Source organism: Procambarus clarkii, chromosome 23 (genome assembly GCF_040958095.1).
Source record: "Procambarus clarkii isolate CNS0578487 chromosome 23, FALCON_Pclarkii_2.0, whole genome shotgun sequence".
In the NCBI taxonomy this organism is placed as follows: Eukaryota; Metazoa; Arthropoda; class Malacostraca; order Decapoda; family Cambaridae; genus Procambarus; species Procambarus clarkii.
Genome location: NC_091172.1, coordinates 31,160,554 through 31,186,538, shown reverse-complemented (window position 1 = coordinate 31,186,538; position 25,985 = coordinate 31,160,554). Strand labels below are relative to the sequence as shown.

General features: G+C 46.8%; 1 protein-coding gene across 3 annotated transcripts in view; it reads left to right on the top strand.

The window, feature by feature from the left end:
- Positions 1-25,459, top strand: part of LOC123763964 (muscle LIM protein Mlp84B) — a 76,339-nt gene extending 50,880 nt beyond the window's left edge. Inside the window, exons 6-19 of one of the 3 annotated variants that reach the window (XM_045751343.2) lie at positions 1,435-1,516; positions 5,171-5,294; positions 5,572-5,750; positions 6,175-6,313; positions 6,533-6,711; positions 8,566-8,889; positions 9,022-9,163; positions 10,125-10,303; positions 11,475-11,637; positions 11,888-12,078; positions 12,560-12,770; positions 14,513-14,590; positions 17,912-17,966; positions 22,838-25,459. In XM_045751343.2, coding sequence (XP_045607299.1) covers positions 1,435-1,516; positions 5,171-5,294; positions 5,572-5,750; positions 6,175-6,313; positions 6,533-6,711; positions 8,566-8,889; positions 9,022-9,163; positions 10,125-10,303; positions 11,475-11,637; positions 11,888-12,078; positions 12,560-12,770; positions 14,513-14,590; positions 17,912-17,966; positions 22,838-22,914 — 2,123 coding nt within the window. In that variant the 3' untranslated portion in view covers positions 22,915-25,459. Of the gene's footprint in view, positions 1-1,434; positions 1,517-5,170; positions 5,295-5,571; positions 5,751-6,174; positions 6,314-6,532; positions 6,712-8,565; positions 8,890-9,021; positions 9,164-10,124; positions 10,304-11,474; positions 11,638-11,887; positions 12,079-12,559; positions 12,771-14,512; positions 14,969-17,911; positions 17,967-22,837 lie in introns of all 3 variants that reach the window. The other 2 variants (XM_045751342.2, XM_045751344.2) reach the window with 2 other exon arrangements.
- The last annotated feature ends 526 nt before the right edge of the window (positions 25,460-25,985 follow it).

The window sequence follows — 25,985 nt, the reverse complement described above, 5'->3', positions numbered from 1 at the left end:
AGGGTCAAAGAGTCGACCCTCTCCGCTGTTCTGGCGCGCGTGCCTGCTGACCTGCTTCTTGCCCTCGACAGCCACCACCACCACCACCACCAGCAGCACTACCACCACCACCACCACCACCACCACCACCAGCAGCAGCAGCAGGACAATGTTACTGTTCGAGCTGCTGAAGCACACAGACTTAATCGTCATAAATAATTATCAATATAATGTATTTATTTTTCTCCGAGTTCAATCCCCTCATCATATAATAGTCTCCCTGTGCGCCACAAAGGTGGGGAGTGGTGCACTTGTTGTGGAGACAGAGCCCACACAAAAGAGGAGAGGGAGTGTGGTTACCTACAACCCTCTCCCTCTCTCACATCTTCTTGGACACCACAAGTTGCCATAAGTATTCCCCTCAACATGCCACAAATTTCCAAACACAACAGCCTGGTAATTTTAATATACTGGTCTGACTGTCGTGGGATGAGTGGTGAGCGCCCATGACACACTATGCTCCGTCACAGGCTCGGCGTTCGATGCCAAGCAAGCCTGCAACACTCACCTTAATAGTGGTTACTTTTAATATATTATTCCAATTTAAGTCCTACGATTCACATTTTACATTTTCTGTTAATTACCTATTGCCAATTTCGAGAATTTTTCTAGTACCAGAGCCCGGCCTGTGACCAGCATTTTCTGCTCACTGTTTGGTGTTGTGTTGGTAGTCCGAAGGCCCACATAACCATCACAGCCAGGCTGGTCCGGTAATCCCAACAGAAACATATCCAGTCATCTCCTGAAAAATTCCATTGCTGTTCCCGTAACATTTAAATATTTGTTGATAGGAGACTGAAGAGTGGTGGGGCTGTGGTACATCTGACACTTCCTGTCATATCTCTCTCTCAGTGTGTTGTAATGTTATTGTGCAGACCTGGAACCTGACCTTCTAGTACTGCCATGTGTGTTTAAGGATATATCTTTCTCGTCTTCGTTCCATGGGGAACAGTTTGAGTTGGATTAAGTAAGTAATTATTATCAAAAGAAGGCACCAAGCCGGGAGGCTATGTAGCTCCAGTGAGCCGGTCCAGTAGTTGGCCAGCTTCATGTTTTCTCTGTAAACAGTAAAGAATCTCTTTAGATTTTCCAGCTCTGCAATCCCGCCTGCCTGGAAATGGGACACGAGGACTGAACAATATTCCTAACCAGGTAGTGCCAGAGGTCTGGAGAGTACCATCATTGGTGTGGCAACCAAAGATGTCATAGCAATGATGCCATATAGCCCCAACTAACAGAAGTTGAAGTTCTCCACAGGTCAGCAGAAGCGGCGACGGAGTTGCTGACCCCTGACTCAGGTCACCTGGATTAGATGCGTGTACCTGTTAATGTCCCATGACTGCCCTCAGGTGCCATGATGCCCCTACTGACTGCTCCCTATTCTGTGTCTCCCAGTATGCTATGGGAAGAACTTTGGGCCCAAAGGTTACGGCTTTGGCACCGGTGCTGGCACCCTCACCTGCGGCTACGACGAAGTGTAAGTGGGTGCCGCGGGCTCACCCCCCCCCCGGTGCCGGCGGGTTGTGCCCACAGCTGCTGGTGTGGCACTTGTGCTTGTACTGGTGGCACCACTGGTGTTAGTGCCAGTAACAGCACTCACGTTGACACAGTTGGCAGCACTGACGTTAGTACTGGTGACAGTGCTGATCTTAGTACTGGCACTGGACCTGATGCTTGTACTGGTACTAGTGCCTACAGGCACTGCTGATGCTGCTGGAGTGTGAGAAACACTTGTCACACTGGTAGCGAGTGGCTGGGTGGTGTAACTACCTGTGGGTGCTACGCTAACTACCTGTGGGTGCTGCGCTAACTAGTTGCTCACAGAAGGGCTTTTGTCGGCGCTAACTACCCACGGGTTAAGCGATAACTACCAGCCCACAGAATGGCCTGGTCCAGTGAACCGCCTCAACTCGGCTACACATTTTTAACACATCTAAAATATCTTTTTTTATAATTTTGATGTAGTTTTCCTGTCGATATTCTAAAAAAAAAAGCATTAATTACATATTATTTGTTTATTAATACGCTATAACCCGCTGTTCAGCGCAATGTTACAACGCTATAAACTTATTAAAAAAATAGATTATACACGCGCTTATTTTAAAATACCATTTAAGAAACTGATGGCTGCTTTCCTAACTAAAAAAAATACCATATTTTGTTCCACATTACAGAGAAACTCCGCCGGAGACTTAACCTATTGACCCGAGTTTGTTGTGTCCTCAGTGAGGTGTTGGTGGTGAGGGAGTAGAGGGCTCTGAGTGTGTGGGGCTGATGTAGCTTGGCTTCTTCTTCTTCTTCCTCAGTCTGCTACGGCAAGAAGTTCGGACCTAAGGGCTACGGATTTGGCCACGGAGGAGGGACTTTGCAATGCGATCCGGACTCGTAGGTTGCATGCAGTGTCCTTGCCACTTGTTGCTTGTTGGTGCCAGACACCAGCATGTATCCTTCCTTGTTGGTGACAGACACCAGCATGTATCCTTCCTTGTTGGTGCCAGACACCAGCATGTATCCTTCCTTGTTGGTGACAGACACCAGCATGTATCCTTCCTTGTTGGTGCCAGACACCAGCATGTATCCTTCCTTGTTGGTGCCAGACACCAGCATGTATCCTTCCTTGTTGGTGCCAGACACCAGCATGTATCCTTCCTTGTTGGTGCCAGACACCAGCATGTATCCTTCCTTGTTGGTGCCAGACACCAGCCATGTATCCTTCCTTGTTGGTGCCAGACACCAGCATGTATCCTTCCTTGTTGGTGCCAGACACCAGCATGTATCCTTCCTTGTTGGTGCTAGACACCAGCATGTATCCTTCCTTGTTGGTGCCAGACACCAGCATGTATCCTTCCTTGTTGGTGCCAGACTCCAGCCATGTATCCTTCCTTGTTGGTGCCAGACACCAGCATGTATCCTTCCTTGTTGGTGCCAGACTCCAGCCATGTATAATTCCTTGTTGGTGCCAGACACCAGCATGTAACCTTCCTTGTTGGTGCCAGAGACCAGCATGTATCCTTGTCACCTGTTGCTTGTCACAGCTATTATAATAACCATTGCAGAATTGATGACAGTAGAGTAGTTGCCGAGTAGTACTAAACAGGCAGCACTATAGTGTTGGGCACAATGAAGCCATTGCCAGCTGCAACACTTGCCAACACCCGCTAGCAGCAACACCTGTACCCTGCCAACACTCGCCAGCTGCAACACCTACACCCTGCCAACACCTGCACCCTGCCAACACCCTAACCCATAGATACCCACCGTGTGGTAATTACCTTACTAACCCGGACCAGAATTCATTAAACATTTACACAACCTCTTACGACACCTGTACATCTTTCCTCAGCCATGACATGGGATGTTTACATTTATTAAATAGTTTGAGGTCTCCAAAGTACTATCAGGTTGTTCATAACAATAATAACCTTGGATTGAAAAGTCCCAAAGTTCATAAACTGCTTAATAAATGTAAATAATGTCGCCCTGATCAAGGAGAGATGCACAGGTTTCGTATGCTGTTGATGAATGCTGATCACGCATTCCGTGTCATCTCTAACGGTGCCACGGTGACCTGTGTGCTGGCACTGGTGCCTCGCCTGCTGTGCTAAGCATGTTCGATATCCTTATATTGTCGTCTTGCCCTGTGTTGGCCATCATCCTCCTCCACACTGCTGTCAGCAGGTGGCACCCTGCAAGTCCACTGTCTCAATGATAGCACTGTCCTCATCATGGTGCTAAATGCTCACGGCAGCCTTGTGCGTCAGTGGTAATGCTTTTCTTCCTTGGCAACCTTGTTTTCTTTGCAATGCTGCTTCCTTGACAACGCTGTTTCCTTGGGACTCATTTTCACAGGAAAGCCTGTCAATGGTTACCATATATAGCTGCGGCAACACTTGACAACCTTTTGTTGCTATAGTAAATATTGATAAACACAATAACTCCTGATTGATTGTCATATCAGTCCTAAGCTGTTATGGCAACACTCGAGTGTCATAGTGATCAGATACTGACGAAGAGGATTGTCTGTCAAATTATAAATATAAATAGTGAATTAAGTTAAAATCCAACCATTAAATAAAGAAGTCAAATCAAGAGTTTCGTGAAGTCTAAAAAACAACAACTGTAAATCAAGACTTTGGTAACCATTTGTGCCCCTAACATGCCTATTTGTCCTTAACTGCATGATAATGTTAATTTATTATTTTCAATTATAAAGCAAATTTTTATTACTTTTAGTAAATACAGTTAATTAACTAGCCAGTACCGCAAATTTGCATATGCTTACACAGCTTTAAATGTATGCAGCAGTAGAGGAATATAAGTTGCGGGCGAGGATGCCAGAGTGAAGCCTAATAAGGTAAGTTTATACCCAGAGACGTAACTTGTTGTGGTAAGTTATATTTTGAGATGACTCTCATTGTGCACTTGCTCTCCTCTCGTCTCTAGCACCTCACTCTCATACACTCCACACACAAGCACTCCTCCCAATACAACCTCCCATATATATATATATATATACAACCAACTCCCCCTTACCTCCCACACACACAACCTCTCCCTCCTTCATAGGGAGGGAGAGGGTCATACACTTTGTATTTGAAAGAGTAGAGCTCAGCCCCCACAAGCACATCTAGGTGAACACACAGCCTCCCCCACCAACAAACACGCACAGCCCCGTCCTCCTAAAGTGAAAGTACTTATTGGTACTTACCACCAACGTTACTGTACGTAGTGATGGACCACCAGAAAGTTGACTTTTGTATTATTGTAGTTAGGCAAACAGGATTTTTTTTTAACCGCAACATAAATCCTAACCTCTACTAGCCCTCTTAGTACCAATATAGAACATATATGTGCTATACTAGGCCTAGGAATATTTGAGTCCTGTTCTTAGCTTTTGTTTCCCAGACTAAAAAAAATTATTTGTACAAAAAGAAGTTTACTGGTGGTCCATCGCTACATACTTGCGACCAAATAATTACACAGAGTACTATCATTTCATGGGGACGGGGGTTGCCACACACACACACAACACTGCCATACACACAACACTGCCATACACACCCAGGGGGACATCGCCTACACCCTCCAGCAGGACACCACCATTAACCCATTCTCGTGACGTGTTCCTCAGCGCTCCTCTGGTGCGGCCCCACGGCAACCCCGACGCCATCCTGCCCGTGGTGGAGGGCGAGACGCCGTGTCCTCGCTGTGGCGGCAGGGTCTTCAGCGCCGAGATGATGATGGCTAAGAACAAGGTGGGTTGTGTGCTGGCGTCGAGCCCTCACCCTTGAGTTGTGTTGCACGGCGTCGAGCCCTTATCTTTGAGCTGTGTTGCACGGCGTCGACCCCTCACCCTTGAGTGGAGATGTACTCCAAACCCGCATATGCTTTATACTATTACAAAAAAAAACTTCTTCACACCATAAGATATACAGGTGTCACGCCTGATTCACTCTCAACCTACATTTTAATAACATTTTAATAACATATATAATAACTAAGCTTGTTGGTTTCTCTCCCCCCCCCCTTCAGCCATACCACAAGAAGTGCTTCAAGTGCAGAGTGTGCAAGCGGCCTCTGGACTCCATGGTCCACTGTGACGGTGCCGACGGGGACGTCTACTGCAAGCTCTGCTACGCCAAGAAGTACGGGCCTAAGGGCTACGGCTTCGCTGCTGGCGGTGGCGGCGTCCTGACCGCCGAGAACATCCCGTGAGTCCTGCACCCTCGTGTTCACGTCATGTGTGTTTCCTTTAAGGTGATCTCGGTCCACCATCAGCGTCCAGGGTGTGAAGGTGCACGATACACTGCCTTGTACTTGCCAACCACAAGACCCGTGCTCGAGCGCCCCTGGTCTTCTTACCTCACAATGTCACATTTACTCTTTAATATGTTTTGTGAAATAGTACGTATTTCCTTACATAAGTGGACAGTACTTACAAGATATCTTACAGCTTGACAAAAAGCGTAACGCATTTAAGATTAAAATAAACTGCAGACGGCCTATTGGCCCATGCAAGGCAACTTCTATTTACTTGCACACAAACTCATTCATATGTATTTGAGCTACGCCCGAAATAATCCATCTACTTTTTTTATAAGACTATTACGGCTACTAATGGTTTCGGTGACGCAGGGGCGGTGAGGCAATGCCTGGAGTCAACCCCGGGTCCGTGGTTCTCGATGTTAGCAAGATCCAGGCCGAGGAGGGCAAGGGATGCCCACGCTGTGGCGGCAAGGTCTTCATGGCTGAGGAGATTAATGCTCGTGGCAGAGTGAGTAGACCTATTGTTGTTGCTTGCGAGAGTAGGTCTCTCGTTGATGCTTGCGAGAGTAGGTCTCTCGTTGTTGCTTGCGAGAGTAGACCTCTCGTTGTTGCTTGCGAGAGTAGACCTCTCGTTGTTACTTGCGAAATCAGGTCTTCCATTGTAACATTAAAAGAATCTGTTAAACTTCAGTTACTTGCACTAACTTCCCGTTCTTCTTGCCGGCAGTCATTCCACAAGCGCTGCTACAGCTGCTCCCACTGTCACCGCCCGCTGGACTCCATGACAGGGTGTGACTCACCTGATGGAGAGGTCTACTGCAAGCTCTGTTACGCCAAGAAGTACGGCCCTAAGGGCTACGGCTTCGCTGCTGGAGGTGGCGGCGTCCTGACCGCCGAGAACATCACGTGAGTGTCCGTCTTATAGACAGAGATCTTACAATTGTTATTCTATTTTGATAATTGACAGCTTATTCCCGTTTGCAGGTAAACAGGTTGTGTGTGTATATATGTGAGTACACACACAATACGAGGACATTACATGCTTGTACCCGAGTGTTAATGTAACATGTGGTGGCAGGGACCTGCCTACACCTCATTCCGTGTTTACCAAGTACTTAGCACCTTGATTTATGTATCGCTGGCAGATGCAGAACAAAAAAATTCATAAACTCAACACCAGCACTCAAGCATCGCTACTCACACTCAAGAGGGCAGCGAATTTAAGTGAAGAAGATAATTGCGAGCTTCTTCCGGTAGGGAGGAAAACAAACACAAAACATTTCCAAACACCAACAGACTGCTGGATCTAAATGAAGCCCCAAGCAATGCAATTCTCGGATATAAAAGGAAAAAATATTTATTACTTAGATTAGTTTGGTAAACGTGATGCCTTTTTTTAATTAATTGTTGTCATACGCTTTTAGGCACATTTATTATATCATTTTTCTCTTATTTGCTTGTGTTGCTGGGAAAGTTTTCTCAGTCAAGAGTGTCACTATTTTTATCGTGACAAATATTTGTATTAAACCATGTCCTAATCTTATCCTAGCAAGGCAAATTAACTACGCCTTAATCGTCAACTTGTGAGACAATTAACCAAGTCTTAATGATCACCTTGTAAAACTGTGCGTCAAGAAAGTAGACAGAGATTACATAAATGTAGTAAAGTCGAAGTGGGGAACCGTTATTATTGGGGTGCCCCGGGGCTCTCTCCAGGAACATCTGTTGTTTGTCACATATACTGAACAATTTAGACACAGGATTAAACAACAACATTTGCAGATTTGAAGACAATACAAAAATAGTGCTTATTTTATGACACGATTTAAAACAATTATATGTACCCAGACGAAAGACTTACTTGGCTCTTCTCCAAAAAAGTATTGTCTTGTTTACAGTTATTGATGTTTTATTTTAATATATTATATGCGAACTATTTTCTGCATGTGACAATATTATATTTAACTACTGAAGCATTCAGGTTTGCAAGATTCTGTTGGTTCTCTGTTTTTCCAATGACAAATAACCCTTGAAAATGTAAACATATTTTATATAGCCACTAAACCTTTTCTAAGCATCGTTCAGGTCACGTCTCCCAAATAATCTTCCCATATATAAAACTTGGACACATTTCAATCACTAACATGCACTCATTATCGACACACATCAACAAGTAATTTGTCGATTAACTTTATTGTTCACGTTATCACCTGTAACAAGATCTACAGTTGCTGTTTAAACAGAAGCTTGGATATGTGGGTCAAGAGTGAGCTCCTCACGCAGCTGCCCTAGACCACTCTCTTTCCATTTGACACTCAAGTAAAAAATCCAATCTTTTGCATTACGTAAGAGCAAAGGAACTGCAGAAGGCCTATTGGAATTTACGCAACCGACACAGGACACTTTCTAATTAGTTCATAAATAAACTTGGCCCATTGTTGATAGATAGTGATTTGTTCCGACTTTAATATAAGCCAATTCTAATTTCTATAACTATGTCCCACTCGTTGCAGAAAGCTCCTGGTCTCTGATTATACTTTGTTAGTTTCAGGGGATTGAGAAAGTTGTTTATGTCTCTCAATGTTTACTACATGGATTTTAGTTTCTTTCTACGTGTATTGAGTAGAGATTATTAGTGATTGGTTTAGACTTTACTGTCGATTTTAAGTAGAATTTGAAAATCAATGCAACTGAAGAAACGTGTTAGATGTGTTGAGTGCGAGAGAAAGACACGTCAGTTTAATGGTAATTTCCTTCCAGCGGTGGAGACCAGTCGGCAGCGCTGGCCAAGAAGGCGGACGCGGCCCGTATGAACGTGGGCAGGATCAAGGCCGAGGAGGGCAAGGGGTGTCCCCGGTGTGGCGGCAAGGTCTTCATGGCTGAAGAGATGCACGCCCGCGGCCGCAGCTGGCACAAGGGCTGCTACAGCTGCTGCCACTGCCACCGCCCGCTGGACTCCATGGTGGGCTGCGACGCCCCCGACGGGGAGATCTACTGCAAGCTCTGCTACGCCAAGAAGTACGGGCCCAAGGGCTACGGCTTCGCGGCCGGCAGCGGCGGAGTTCTGGTTGCTGAGAACATTCCGTAAGTGTGTCGTACGCTCATCGCAATAGCCTTAAAGTTCTTTAGAGATTGAGTTGTGTAATTATGAAGCTATGTATAAAACCTTTCATAACGTGTGTGAAGCAAACGCCGTGACCGATGCCCATATTACAGGGGCGGAGTAGCCCACTTGGCTGGCATCAGTGCGGCGTCTGGAGCCATCGACACTACGTCCATCCCTGCCGCCCCTGGCGAGGGTTGCCCACGCTGTGGTGGCAAGGTCTTCAGCGCCGAGGAGAAGCTCTCTCGCAACAAGGTGCGTGCGGTGTGCACACACGCGCGCACATACACACACACGCGCGTGCACACACACACACACAACAGTGTGTGTATGTGTGGGGCCTACAGGGGCCAGTGGCTGTTTGGACAGCACGCTAGACACGTAATCCTGTGGTCCGGGGTTCGATTCCCGGCGCCGGCGAGAAACAATGGGCAGAGTTTCTTTCACCCTGATGCCCCTGTTACCTAGCAGTAAACAGGTACCTGGGAGTTAGACAGCTGTTACGGGGTGCTTCCTGGGGGTGTGTGTAGGGGGAAAAAATAGTTAGTAGTCAGTAACAGTTGATTGACATTTGAGAAGCGGGCCGAAAGAGCAGAGCTCAACCCCGTTAAGCTAAACTAGATGAATACTAGGTGAATACTAGGTGAATACACGGTTCAGTAATTCAGGAATGGAACCATATTCAAGGAACCATGCGGTTCCTTGAATATGGAACCAATATCAATATTTTTTCTATTTATTATTAAGATTTTGGGGTTATCAATTACACGGACGTAATTGATGCCCGACCACTTGAACTACTATCCATACGCCCCCCCCCCCCCCAGGTCATATTTCATCCAAAACTATCCCTTTCCCTGGTACGACCGCTTGTACAGCTATCCATCCCCCTGACATGACCTCTTATATGACTTACTCTTTCCCTGGTACAACTATCCATCCCCCCCCCCCTCACTTGACCCGACCACGTGTACGACTATTCATCCCCCTAAAACGACCACTTGTACGACTATTCATCCCCGTAACACGACCACTTGTACGACCACCCATCCCTCCGACACCACCACCATGTGTACGACAATCCCTCCCCTCCCCCCATCCCTCCGACACCACCACCATGTGTACGACAATCCCTCCCCTCCCCCCATCCTGACACGACCACACAACTTGGGCTGCCCTCCGGCACGACCACTAACACGCCTCCCCTGGTGTACAGAAGTGGCACAAACGCTGCTACAGCTGCCGCGAGTGCTTCCGGCCCCTGGACTCCATGGTGCTGTGCGACGCCCCCGACGGCGACATCTACTGCAAGCTCTGCTACGCCAAGAAGTACGGGCCCAAGGGTTACGGCTTCGCTGCCGGCGCTGGCGGCGTCCTGGTGCCAGAGAACATCTCGTGAGTTGTGGCTCCTTACACATTTTTGTATATGTATATGGAAATACTATGTTGTATATGTAGCATGAGAGAGAGAGAGAGAGAGAGAGAGAGAGAGAGAGAGAGAGAGAGAGAGAGAGAGAGAGAGAGAGAGAGACAGACAGACAGACAGAGAGAGAGAGAGAGAGAGAGAGAGAGAGAGAGAGAGAGAGAGAGAGAGAGACAGACAGACAGACAGACAGACAGACAGAGAGAGAGAGAGAGAGAGAGAGAGAGAGAGAGAGAGAGAGAGAGAGAGAGAGAGAGAGAGAGAGAGAGAGAGAGACAGAGAGAGAGACAGAGAGAGAGAGAGACAGAGAGAGAGAGAGAGAGAGAGAGAGAGAGAGAGAGAGAGAGAGAGAGAGAGAGAGAGAGAGAGAGAGAGAGAGAGAGAGAGAGAGAGAGAGAGAGAGACAGAGAGAGAGACAGAGAGAGAGACAGAGAGAGAGAGAGAGACAGAGAGAGAGAGAGAGAGAGAGAGAGAGAGAGAGAGAGAGAGAGAGAGAGAGAGAGAGAGAGAGAGAGAGAGAGAGAGAGAGAGAGAGAGAGAGAGAGAGAGAGACAGAGAGAGACAGAGAGAGAGAGAGAGAGACAGAGAGAGAGAGAGAGAGAGAGAGAGAGAGAGAGAGAGAGAGAGAGAGAGAGAGAGAGAGAGAGAGACAGAGAGAGAGACAGAGAGAGAGAGAGAGAGAGAGACAGAGAGAGAGAGAGACAGAGAGAGAGACAGAGAGAGAGAGAGAGAGAGAGAGAGAGAGAGAGAGAGAGAGAGAGAGAGAGAGAGAGAGAGAGAGAGAGAGAGAGAGACAGAGAGAGAGAGAGAGAGAGAGAGAGAGAGAGAGAGAGAGAGAGAGAGAGAGAGAGAGAGAGAGAGAGAGAGAGAGAGAGAGAGAGAGAGAGACAGAGAGAGAGAGAGACAGAGAGAGAGAGAGACAGAGAGAGAGAGAGAGAGAGAGAGAGAGAGAGAGAGAGAGAGAGAGAGAGAGAGAGAGAGAGAGAGAGAGAGAGAGAGAGAGAGAGAGAGAGAGAGAGAGAGAGAGAGAGAGAGAGAGAGAGAGAGATCACACAATGAAACACCTACAATGATAAGAGAAGAGCATGGGAGACTGTCTGTATCACATACCATCAACTAATGTACTTGTTGTGTGTACGTCAGCGTCGACGACGAGTCGCAAGGTGTGGGAGACCAGCAGCTGGTGACAAGCTCCGCCTTCACCGTCCTGGATGTCACTAAGATCCCCGCCAAGGAGGGTCAGGCACGCTGCCCCCGCTGCGCAGGCGCGGTATTCCAGGCAGAGTCCATGCCCTGCAGAGGCAAGGTGAGGGGGAAGGGAGCAGTTGACCCCAATCATGCCCCGTCCCACGTCTTCCCCATCTGTCCCACCCTCTTTACCCATCCCCCCAGCATGCACCTTTCCAGTAAAAATAATAAATTACATATTACTCTGACAGTTTAACGTATACCGACATGTATCGGGTCATATCCAACAAAGTATTCTTATAGAGCCGTCAGGCCTCTCACCCTGACCTCAGTATGTTGATCTGTGTGTGTGTGTGTGTGCCCATCAGGAGTGGCACAAGCGATGCTACAACTGCTGTGAGTGCCACCGACCGCTCGACTCCATGCTGTCGTGCGACGCCCCCGACGGGGAGATCTACTGCAAGCTCTGCTACGCCAAGCGCCACGGGCCCAAGGGCTACGGCTACGGCCACTGCCCGGCCCTCGTCTCCATCGGCACTGAGGACGGCGCACCCATGCCGTGAGTGGCACTCTCTGTCTGGGGGGGAGGGAGTGGCAGTGATGATGGCGATGCTTGTGATGGTTATGGTGGTTGAAGTGATGATAGTGTGGTGATGATAGTGCGGTAGGGGGCCCCTAGTGATTGGGGTAGTAGGCCTAATGATGGTGGCTGTGGTGATGATGGTATAGTAGGCTTAGTAGTATTGGTGATGGTGATTATTGTGATAATAGGATCAGAAATGGTGATAATGACAGTTTAAAGAGTGTTTAGGAGCTAGGGGCAGAGTGTGAGTACAAGTGCCCATCACCAAGGGCAGCCCTGGCCGCTGTGTTGTGGTTAATCCAGTGCCGCTGCTCTCCCTCAAGTGCCTGACGGCAGGAGCCGGGTTTACCGACCCTCCACCCAAGTGAAGTTTAGGAGCACCCGTCAGGTGTAGGTTAGTGGCTCCTCCTCTATCTCCCCCTCCTTCATGACGCTCTCTCCCCCCTTCTCCCTCCAGCACTGACATCCGACAGTTTGGGTTCGGTGCGAAGCCCACCAAGACCTGGGCACCCCCTGCAGGCTCCTCGCGCCCCACCCCGGCCGCCGGCAGCGCCCCCTGGAGGACAGGAGGAGGGAAGCCAGCCCCCAACCAGGTACATCTTATTATTCCTCCACCTGAGCCAGTGCCCATCGGCTCAGCAGTGCCACTGCCGCGAGGGTTTGATTCGGTGAGACTAACGCCTCTTTAACATCGTAGTCCAACACGCTGTATATATATATTGTGTTGATAATATTTGAATTCTGTTAACACTTTATGGAGTTGCAATATTAATATTTCTGATTATTTTCTTATTAATAAAATTAAATTTATGGCTGATTCTACTAGTAATATATATATATATATATATATATATATATATATATATATATATATATATATATATATATATATATATATATATATATATATATATATATATATATAATTCTCTGGTGTCTTTACTACTCTCGTATCTTGTAGTGCTAGGCTTGTACACTGTGTGGTATAGAGAACTAGTCTCTATATAGAGAGCCGTCTCTAACACCTGGCTTTTCTGTAGATGTTAGAACTCATGCTCTTAGTCCTTTGTTCCCTGGCAAACATATATGCAAGTGTATGTACACACACACACACACACACACACACACACACACACACACACACACACACACACACACACACACACACACACACACACACACACACACACACCACACACACACACACACACACACACACACACACACACACACACACACACACACACACACACACACACTCACACACACTCACACGCACCACAAGGTAGGAGGCCTCGCGGCTAAGTGGACAGAATTCGTGAGTCGTAGTCCTAAGAACTCAGGTTCGATTTCCGGCCGAGGCAGAAACAAATGGGCAGTTTCTTTCACCCTGATGCATCCGTTCACCTAGCCGTAAATAGGACCTGGGAGTTAAACAGCTGCTACAGGCTGCTTCCTGAGGATGTGTGTGTGGGCGTGTTAGAGAGAAATATATGTAGTGGACATAATAGAGGAAAATTAGATTGGTTAGAAAGGCGAGGTCCAAGAGTTAATAACTCGATTCTGCAGTCGCAAATAGTATGTTGTTGTTAAAGATTCGCTACTTGGAACAAGCAGTTCCAAGTAGCACGGGCTATGGTGAGCCCGTAGTTACTTCGCAAATAGTAAATTCGCACGTTCTGAGTATAACAGTGATGCACTGGACACGTCAATTAGTCAGGAAAAGGCTTACACTGGATGGGCGACATCGCAGACAGCCTCATTCTTGGCTGCGGGCGGGAAGGTGAGGGAGGGGGGGGGGGTACAAGGACAAGCCTAGCAGGCTTTCTGACCCTGACAACAGCATACCACACCATCACACACACGCACATATATCACATATAAACATACCGCAACACATAATACCACACAAACATACGCTAACGCACAAATACACACAAACAAAGGGTTGACGGACATGTAAAACAAAAACACATACAAGCACACACGTCTATAACAGAAATCAAACAAAAAAGTTGTTAAACGCTTAAGGCCAACCCGCACCAGAGCACAACACTACAACCCAACCCAGAACTACGCCACGCTTACAACATCTAACACCCTAACTGGCCGCAGCAAGACTGTCTCTCAACACTCACACTAACCACTTCTTTGAGACGTAGAGTGTTGCAACATCTAAGACAGTGAAGCAACACTGCAACACCAGAGAGAGAGAGACTGGTGCCCACTGGGGCATCTCTCACCATCACCACAACACAATGTACCCACCCAGGAGACTGACGCACTCCCTGGGGTTCTTGCACAGTCGCATGGCCTCTGGGGTCTCGGTCAGGCTCAAGCCCTGGGTAGTAGCCAGCAGGTGAGCATGCACAGTGCCCCTCAGCAGGTGACCGTGTAGAGCTCTTCTCAGGTGACTGTGCAGTCGGGCTCCCAGCAGACGAGCAGCAGCAGCAGCAGCCAGGTGGTGGTGCAGGAAGCTGAGAGGCAGGTGAGTGTGCAGCAGGCCCCTCCTGCCCAGGAGGTGGTGGGGCTCGCCACGCAGGCCTCTAGCGAGACGGTGCAACAGGTGTCTCAAACAAGTGTGCAGCAGGTGTCGTCTAGTGTACAACAGTCGTCCAGCGTGCAGCAGTCATCCAGCGTGCAGCAGTCGTCTAGCGTGCAGCAGTCGTCTAGCGTGCAGCAGTCTAGCGTGCAGCAGTCGTCCAGCGTGCAGGAAGTCTCTAGTGGCAGCTTCTCTAGCCAGGAGACATCGACTGAAGCTTCCAGCAGCGTGAGCCAGGTGGAGCAGGTGTCGGTGCAGCAGGTACAGATAAGCAGCGTCAGCGGCCAAACGGTCAAGAGTAAAGTTCGCAGAATCATCAAGAAGGTATGGAAACCACACTCGGACCATGATAATCAAAGGAACATACGGAAATTGTTAAATGAAGCGAGGGAAGAGGTACAGACCTCACACACAACTGGCGTTTGACCCACAGACACAAGACCGTCAGTGTGATCATCTTCTGGAGCGGAAACAGCTGATGAGTCCGCAACTCGTCCTGCTTAATGAGTTATCATGCGCGATAATCTATACTAATCTATCCACTCAGCTATCATTTTGTTAAGATCGTTGCTCATCATTGTTACTATAAAATGTATTACTTTACCAATACAGCCTGGGTTTTCTAGCCCCAAAAAAGGCCCTTAACGTGACTGGGTCCATCGTGGAGGCGAGACACGCCGACATGGTGGTACACAGTTTCTGAAGTTGGCACTCGCTAAAAATGGTGCGCGACCTTGACGCCGCATGGTCCAGCAACCTTGAGGCCGCATGGTCCAGCAACCTTGAGGCCGCATGGTCCAGCAACCTTGAGGCCGCATGGTCCAGCAACCTTGAGGCCGCATGGTCCAGCAACCTTGAGGCCGCATGGTCCAGCAACCTTGAGGCCGCATGGTCCAGCAACCTTGAGGCCGCATGGTCCAGCAACCTTGAGGCCGCATGGTCCAGCAACCTTGAGGCCGCATGGTCCAGCAACCTTGAGGCCGCATGGTCCAGCAACCTTGAGGCCGCATGGTCCAATAACCTTGAGGCCGCATGGTCCAGCAACCTTGAGGCCGCATGGTCCAGCAACCTTGAGGCCGCATGGTCCAGCAACCTTGAGGCCGCATGGTCCAGCAACCTTGAGGCCGCATGGTCCAGTAACCTCGAGGCCGCATGGTCCAGCAACCTCGAGGCCGCATGGTCCAGCAACCTCGAGGCCGCATGGTCCAGCAACCTCGAGGCCGCATGGTCCAGCAACCTCGAGGCCGCATGGGCCGGCAACCTCGAGGCCGCATGGTCCAGCAACCTTGAGGCCGCATGGTCCAGCAACCTCGAGGCCGCATGGTCCAGCAACCTCGAGGCCGCATGGTCCAGCAACCTCGAGGCCGCATGGTCCAGCAACCTTGAGCGCAGTGCTGCTGTCGACAGCGCAAACTGTTGCTTTACGTGCCACAAGAACCGCGGCTCCGGAACAGAAATTCAAAAATTTATACAGGTTCAGCAAGAGGGCAAAAATAAATATAATTAATACCTTAAATGCAGTTATAACGGAGTTATATCAGTCTCCGTTATAACTGGATATTACGTTAGGACCAGATCTATATTATTAGTTATAAGTATTTTAGAAATTTAAGGATAAACTAATGTAGTACTAGATTTACACCTCTTGCTTACGAGACGCCATTGTTCTAATTTTCAAAGGATTAGTTACTTAAGTAAACTTTTGATACTCAGGGAACTTTAAACTTTTACAAAGATTTTTACCCCGGGTCCTAATGCGAATTATTTCTTTTTTACACACAGAGTGCTAAATAAAATCGATCTTAATCACTCCTCCACACAAAATTTAAACAGCCTACGTTACTTTTTTTAAAATATCCAAAAGCCTTTAAATTATACCTGCAAAAAGTAAACTGAAGTATAAATTACCTTCATTGCCAATTTGATACACGTTGAGAACATAAACCAATTATTCAATAAAACGGAATTTGATCCAACGAATCAGTTTCCCAATTACCAAAGACAATCAGACTCGTTCTCTTGCTGACGTTAATCATAATAAAATAACAGTGTAGTAAAATAAACCAGATTTATTGATCCAGTACATTTTTTTTTTTTTATAAATGCCTAAAGTCATTTTTGCTTGTATTTAAGATTTTGCCCTGTGATTTATGTGCGTGTTTAACTAGTGATGTGTTTGTGTTGTATCAGTGGTGGAGTGTATGTTTTTAATCAGTGGTGGAGTGTATGTTTTTTACCAGTGGTGGAGTGAGTATGTGTTTTTTAATAGTGAAGCGTGTGTGTTTGTTTAACAGTGGTGGAATGTTTGTGAGTGTTTTAACAGTTGTGGAGTTTGCATATATGTATTACCAGTGGTGGAGTACGTATTATCAATGTTGCGTGAATGGTTGTGAAGTCGTATGTGTGTTGTCATCTAGCTGTGTGAGTGTATGTTTTGTTTCTAGTGGTGGTATGTCAGTGTGTACACTGTTACTAGTGGAGGTCTGTTTTCGTTCATGCTTGTGTGTGTTTCACCAGTGAGGATGTGTATTTTGTTATCAGCAGTGATGATTTTTACTCTTGGCAGTTTGAGTGGATTACCAGTGGTAATCGTGTGCACTGATACCTAGTGGTAATGTGTGCGTGTTCCCTATTGTGGGTTTTATTTTGGGAATGATGTTTTTTCAGTGATGTTTGTTTTGTCAAAGGAGGTGTGTGTGATAAACCTGCTCTACCAGTTTATATGCATTTTGGTGATGGTGCAGACCTGTGTTTTCCGTTTAATCCCATCGCTGCCACCATTGCGTCCAGTGGCTCTTAATAGTCTTAACCCGTCTTAACCCGTAACCCGTCTCCCACCCCTTCCCTTCCCGTTCAAACAAATTCCAGTTCTCACGAATATAAATATATAATTCAGAATACTGTATATAAATAATCAAATCACTCCACTCTGTTATTTACAAATTATATATGTACTTTCGTTGTATCTGCGTTTTCTGTTGTCTCCAGCCTGCATGCTGTAATATTCAGTAATTCCATAAGCTCGTATATATATAAATTCTGTCATGATATTCATGTGTTGGGTGTGGTGCTGGTCGGTGTTTCGTGTCGAGTTATCGTGTTTCATGCCATGTTCACACTGTTCACCTAATGTTCACCTAAATATCACACCTAGTATGATGTTTAATGCTATGTTTATGACCGTAGTGGTTTATTTGCGTTGAGTGCGTGTGTGACGCAAAACATGCGAGAGAACAACATGCTTGATGCAATCTTTGTCATCCCCAGGGAGAGACGACACCAGGAGCTCGTGTTGGGCAGGACGGTCGACCAGTCGCACAAGGTATACCAGTCTTAACTAGCACTTCTCTCCGGACTATAGAACCTCATTTTACCTCATGAGTATACTACCCTATAAATTACTCCTTTCCTTGTTTTATACTATTACTGCACATCCCCTGGATAAACAACACTTCACTCTGTATGCACTGACCACTCTACCCTTCCCTCACACACTGACCACTCTACCCTTCCCTCACACACTGACCACTCTACCCTTCCCTCACAAACTGACTACTCTACCCTTCCCTCACACACTGAACACTCTACCCTTCCCTCACACACTGACCACTCTACCCTTCCCTCACACACTGACCACTCTACCCTTCCCTCACACACTGACCACTCTACCCTTCCCTCACACACTGAACACTCTACCCTTCCCTCACACACTGACCACTCTACCCTTCCCTCACACACTGACCACTCTACCCTTCCCTCACACACTGACCACTCTACCCTTCCCTCACACACTGAACACTCTACCCTTCCCTCACACACTGACCACTCTACCCCTCCCTCACACACTGACCACTCTACCCTTCCCTCACACACTGACCACTCTACCCCTCCCTCACACACTGACCACTCTACCCTTCCCTCACACACTGACCACTCTACCCTTCCCTCACACACTGACCACTCTACCCTTCCCTCACACACTGAACACTCTACCCTTCCCTCACACACTGACCACTCTACCCTTCCCTCACACACTGACCACTCTACCCTTCCCTCACACACTGAACACTCTACCCTTCCCTCACACACTGACCACTCTACCCTTCCCTCACACACTGACCACTCTACCCTTCCCTCGCACACTTTCCGACCTTTTGATAACATCTTCCAAGACGGAATTCTAATCTATTTTCTTTGAACTTTTTTAACTAAGATAGTAAAATTTCCTTAGATTTTTTTAGAGTTAAGCTGAATTGCCTTGTCATTAAGAGTACATATTTAGCAAGTCATAGATTTAAAAAAAAAGTAATATCCAATATATAGTATAATGCCTAGTACAACAAGTTAGTTGCATATTAGAGTGAAATACATATTTGTATATATATTTTTAATGCTATATTGATTTGGGACAATAATTTAGCAATATGACTTTTAGCGTCTAGATTTTTACAGTGAATTGTTTCGAATGGTGAATGTTATGGTAAGTGTGACGACGGAGCGGTGTGCTGATGGTTGACTCTCAGGCGCACTCGCTCTCTCTGTCTCTTCTTTAGTCTGTGTCGCAGGCTGTGTCCTGGTGAGAGTTTCCCAGTCTCTGTGTCGTAGTCTGTGTACTGGTGAGAGTTCCCCCTGCCTCTGTGTCGTAGTCTGTGTCCTGGTGAGAGTTCCCCCTGCCTCTGTGTCGTAGTCTGTGTCCTGGTGAGAGTTTCTCAGCCTCTGTGTCGTAGTCTGTGTACTGGTGAGAGTTCCCCTGCCTCTGTGTCGTAGTCTGTGTCCTGGCGAGAGTTTCCCAGCCTCTGTGTCGTAGTCTGTGTCCTGGTGAGAGTTTCCCAGCCTCTGTGTCGTAGTCTGTGTACTGGTGAGAGTTCCCCTGCCTCTGTGTCGTAGTCTGTGTACTGGTGAGAGTTCCCCTGCCTCTGTGTCGTAGTCTGTGTACTGGTGAGAGTTCCCCTGCCTCTGTGTCGTAGTCTACTAATCTTCCCTTCCCCCACCCCAAACCCCACCACAGGGTGGGCGGTTGGGGTGAGTTGCTCCTCTCCCCTCATCCCACGGACACCTCCCCTCTAGTGGTTCATCACATTCCTTGACTTACTCATCAATCACCTAATCCAAATTATCTATACTTTGCTGAGATTTAATTTTGAGATTTTGCTGAGATTATAATTTTAATAATAATAATAATACTTTATTTATTCCTAATTTTCTTTATGACCAGTTTATAATTTCAGGTTTTTTTCTATTTATTTTGTTATTTTTTCAATTTAAAGTTCATTTAATTTTAATTTGTTTATGTAACATCTTTCGATGAGCCACAGAGACGAATCAGCACTAGTGAGAAGTCACTTCCATCTTCAACACAAGATGTGTGACTTGTTCAAGACTGTGAATACAATAGCCACCTTTATTTATATACACTTTGAAATGTAGTCTTTATTACTTGGTGTTCTATCATCAGAGCTGTGTGTGGGTGTCATGATCTTCATCACAGTCTCTCTGTCATGATCTTCATCACAGTCTCTCTCTGTCATGATCTTCATCACAGTCTCTCTGTCACGATCTTCATCACAGTCTCTCTGTCATGATCTTCATCACAGTCTCTCTGTCATGATCTTCATCACAGTCTCTCTGTCATGATCTTCATCACAGTCTCTCTGTCATGATCTTCATCACAGTCTCTCTGTCATGATCTTCATCACAGTCTCTCTCTCTCTCTGTCATGATCTTCATCACAGTCTCTCTGTCATGATCTTCATCACAGTCTCTCTGTCATGATCTTCATCACAGTCTCTCTGTCATGATCTTCATCACAGTCTCTCTGTCATGATCTTCATCACAGTCTCTCTGTCATGATCTTCATCACAGTCTCTCTGTCATGATCTTCATCACAGTCTCTCTCTCTCTCTGTCATGATCTTCATCACAGTCTCTCTGTCATGATCTTCATCACAGTCTCTCTGTCATGATCTTCATCACAGTCTCTCTGTCATGATCTTCATCACAGTCTCTCTGTCATGATCTTCATCACAGTCTCTCTGTCATGATCTTCATCACAGTCTCTCTCTGTCATGATCTTCATCACAGTCTCTCTCTGTCATGATCTTCATCACAGTCTCTCTCTGTCATGATCTTCATCACAGTCTCTCTCTCTGTCATGATCTTCATCACAGTCTCTCTCTGTCATGATCTTCATCACAGTCTCTCTCTGTCATGATCTTCATCACAGTCTCTCTCTCTGTCATGATCTTCATCACAGTCTCTCTCTGTCATGATCTTCATCACAGTCTCTCTCTCTCTGTCATGATCTTCATCACAGTCTCTCTCTCTCTCTGTCATGATCTTCATCACAGTCTCTCTCTGTCATGATCTTCATCACAGTCTCTCTCTCTCTGTCATGATCTTCATCACAGTCTCTCTCTGTCATGATCTTCATCACAGTCTCTCTGTCATGATCTTCATCACAGTCTCTCTCTGTCATGATCTTCATCACAGTCTCTCTCTGTCATGATCTTCATCACAGCCTCTCTCTGTCATGATCTTCATCACAGCCTCTCTCTGTCATGATCTTCATCACAGCCTCTCTCTGTCATGATCTTCATCACAGTCTCTCTGTCATGATCTTCATCACAGCCTCTCTCTGTCATGATCTTCATCACAGCCTCTCTCTGTCATGATCTTCATCACAGTCTCTCTCTCTCTGTCATGATCTTCATCACAGTCTCTCTCTCTCTGTCATGATCTTCATCACAGTCTCTCTCTCTCTGTCATGATCTTCATCACAGTCTCTCTCTGTCATGATCTTCATCACAGTCTCTCTCTCTCTGTCATGATCTTCATCACAGCCTCTCTGTCATGATCTTCATCACAGTCTCTCTCTGTCATGATCTTCATCACAGTCTCTCTCTCTCTGTCATGATCTTCATCACAGTCTCTCTGTCATGATCTTCATCACAGTCTCTCTCTGTCATGATCTTCATCACAGTCTCTCTCTCTCTGTCATGATCTTCATCACAGTCTCTCTGTCATGATCTTCATCACAGTCTCTCTCTCTGTCATGATCTTCATCACAGTCTCTCTCTCTGTCATGATCTTCATCACATCTCTCTCTCATGACCTTTATCACAGCTCTATATATTTCTCTCCTCTGTGTCCTGACCACCAACTCCAGAATGGTAATTTCGAAATACATAATTTTCCCCGTTTAACGATCAGCCAATCTACGCCCCCTACACCACCAAGGTTGGTGTTACCTTGTGGTTGTCAACACGGTCAATGAGTTAACTGGTCAAACCTAAATCACACTACGTTATTAAGGGAACGATAGATATATAAATAAACCCACAGGTGACAAGTAAAACAAACACAAATTTTGCAAACTAAATAAGTGGCTTTGTTGTCTCTGTGGGTCTGGAAAGTTATTTATTTTATTTATGTTATACTAATGCACGTTCATCTGTGGTTCTTTACCTCTCTTCTGCAGAACCTCCGCTCGGGGGCCCCCACGACCTGTCCTATACTGGTGTTCACCCGGGTGATCTCCTTTACCTGGACCTGCCTCCCAATCAGTTTATACCGTCTGATCTGCCTGCCAATCAGTTAATTCAGTCTGACCTCCCTGCCAATCAGTTTATCCAGTCTGACCTGCCTCCCGATCAGTTTATCCAGTCTGACCTACCCGCGAATCATCTCATTCCGGCTGACCTTCCTGCTAATCACCTCCTCCAGTCTGACTTACCCCTTACTGACCTGCTCTCTGGCGCTGACCTAACCTTGCCCAGTGCTGAGGTCAACATTCCTCCAGAAATGCCCGCTGATGCTGCCGACCCCCAAGCTAACATTCCCCCAGAAATCCTGGCCGAGATGGCAGCTTATCACTCTGCCCTGTCGGCCGAGCAGACTGCTGTGTCCATCCAGCAGTCTAGCATGTCCTCTGAGCACTCTGCTGTGTCCTCCTTCCAACAGTCATCGGTGTCCGTTGTCGAGCAGGAAGTCCATATGTCCTCTGGGTATTCGTCTTCTTCCGTGTCTGAGTCTGTGGGCCAGTCCCAGTTCTCGAGCTCACAGCCCTTGGCCGATGCCCAATTCGGGTTGGGGTCCCAGCGGGCACCTGAGGCCCTCTGTGAGCAGGGAGATGCCCTCAACCAGGCACTCCAAGGTGAGGGTCTTCCCGCAGGTGAAGCAGCAATTTTTCCTCCAGGTGCTGACGAAGAAGAGGAAGAGGACGAAGAAGAGGAGGAGGAGGAGGAGGAGGAAGAGGAGGAGGAAGAGATGTAAACGAAGAACGAGAAAAGACTTCCAGAGTTGTAGACGACGAAGCCAGCCATTGCCACCCACCAGATGGAGGATACACCAGCTTCAACTCCCCTACCCCCCCCCCCCCCAACCAGATGGAGGTCACACCAGACAAACCTGTTACATCGTTCAAAGGGCAATACCGCTCACTTGGACACCCTCAGCAACTGGCTTTCTTTCAACTGGTGTATTTTGATGTTAAAAAAAAAAATGTAAATTGGTGTGTGTATTGCGCACAGTTGTGTGTCTCCTCCAGCAGCAGTAGTATCTCTATGCTTCACAGTCCGCGCTCTGTACTTCTTCTCCGACTGTGGTATCTCCACAAGCGGTACCAAGCCCTTGATTCTCCACGAGATAAAGATAGGACTCGTCTCCATTTGCCACCAGGCTGTTATAGATGGGTCGGAGAACAGTAGATCGATCAACTTGTTGCATGTAGATTAGACAGTAATAAAAAAATATGCACTGAATCAAAACAGCCAACAAAGCTCTTCCCTAAAAACATCAAAGTTCACAAACGCAATCCCGACCTCTAAGGATGGATTCTCCTTGTATTTCCGAATCGAATTCTCATTTTCTTCCGAGTCGTGTAAGAGTTAAGAGACTATCACGCTTGTATCTCTCGTCAAGAGCGCTCCCTCATCCACGGGTGATAGGGGGATATCCCTTATCTCCAGGAGAGGAATGCCTGATCTACGGGTGAGAGATATTTCTGATCTACGGATAAGAGAGATCCCTGATCCACGGATGAGAGGGCCGAGATGATGTCGAACGAACGAACGACGGCGCGAGAGGGCGGGGGGTGGATGAGGCGCGGACGGTCCCAGTGCTGGACCACTGCTGAGCTGCGGCCCTCCGCCCCACCCACCACCCACCTCCAGCTGCTGCCATGTAAGGGCCGCCCTGCCCACCACCACTTGCAATTGTCTCGAGACACGCGTTTTATCACACTTTTAGTTTATAGAGACGGTATATAGCCAAGAATACTTGTTTCATGTCATACTCTGGTGAGTATTTCTCTCGGTCTTGAACGAACATGGCACAGGGATAAGAGATCTTAGGAGATACGATGTGTGATCAATTGTTGATATTCATGATTAAACTCGCATTCGGAAAAGAATATATATATACTTTGTTTCAAAATGCATGTTAGGTAAAGTTTTCACCTCTAAGGATTACATTCACACTCTTCCGAGGTCATAGCCGAAGCGCTACCTGCAGTAGCCCGTAGCCACAGCCAACCTCGCCTTAAAACTGCAATAAGTGACGGAGAGACAATAAGCGTCTAAACAGAAAGGGTTTCCACTGTCAAACAGTTGTATATAATTTGCAGAACGATCATCCTCGATAACTTTCGGGTTATGAGCACAGATCTTGGCGGATACTTACAATTGGATTAGCGTAGCAAAGGAACAGTGGAGGAGTAACTTCTGCTCTTAGTGATGCATCCGCGAGGACCACAAATCTCTGGCTCCTCATCAATAAGGAACAAAAGGCTCCAACTCCTCATCACTAAGACGTTAGTTTCTCTTTTGCCACTGACAATATTTCCACATCATTTTCTTTACTCTTAGGAGAGAGCAGAGAGAAACGGAACTCAATTTTAGTTCCGAGATGAATAGCGGGATCACCTGGTAATGTCTTGAGTTAACGAGACGTCTTGAGTCTCTCCCACGACTCTACAGGCACTACACGAGTCCACGCTAACATTTAACTCACTCTCTCTATATTTATTGTTTCTTCTGAAGAGTTTTGAAAAGTACACGGTGTGTGCCTTCACCGTTGCCAAATGTAAGGCACTTAGGATTTAACTAACAGGTCCAAAGATGAATTATAGTTATCCTTGACCCTGGTTGTATAGCGCTAAGGAGAAGGTTCTTCTGCTCGGGCTTAACGAGGGGACAAGCGTTACTATAGAGCAGGAGAACCTTCCTAATCGTGTTCAATCCTCCTATTTTTAACACTCCAGTGTTATTTTTGCCTTGTACAAGAACCTCCCCCCCCCCCACCGATAATGTTTCTGATTTTTTCCCCGTATAAGTGCTTGTAAGTGTTTATGGATCTTGTACGAAGCACTTCACTTCCGTGATGTCCTCTCCTCCTCCTCCTGTGAGCACATGTTCGCATCACTGCCGACTGGACATGATCAGTCAGTGACATTTCCCAGACGGGCTCAGAACACAGCCGACCACAGTGCCAAGGCTGGTGGAAGCCCCCCCCCCCAGGACAGGAGGTCTACCTCCTCCCCCCCCCCCCCACACATCGTCAGCTACAGTGCCGGAGGTCGGGCCATCACTGGTTCTGTCATTATGATCATTCGTGTCATTATTAGTAATGTAGTTATTATCGAGGTCAACTGGTTACTCGAACTTTCACTCTGATAAGCCTAGTCTGTTATGTGGTTGTGGTTGTGTTAGACTAGAGTTGTGAAGCAGAGGGACGACCGTTAGCCACACACACAACGCTTTCTATCATCAATCTCACATTCTGCATTTGTTTTAATTAAATATTAAATGTTTTATCACTCTCTTCAGTTTATTATCACCTTTCTAAGAGATCGACCACTACTGATAAAAATGATAATATAAGAAAATTGTCTCATGTAGAACAAGGTAAGGTAATTATCAGGAGAAAGTACTGTCACTACAACTATTATAGTACTTGGAAGGGATCAGGATAACGATTTGGAATGAGACTATTTCAATTCTTCCTTTATTATGTACCCCATACCCATCCCGGGCAGTGGTGGGGTTACAGAGGCACATAATGGGTTCAGGGACTAAACCCTATAGTTCGTTCAGCTAAGCAAGTGACAATCTTTTGAAACTAGTTAAACAATTGTTAATGTTACACACACACACACACACGCACACACACACACACACACACACACACACACACACACACACACACACACACACACACACACACACACACACACACACACACACACACACACACATATATATATATGTCGTACCTAGTAGCAGGAACGCACTTCTCAGCCTACTATGCAAGGCCCGATTTGCCTAATAAGCCAAGTTTTCATGAAT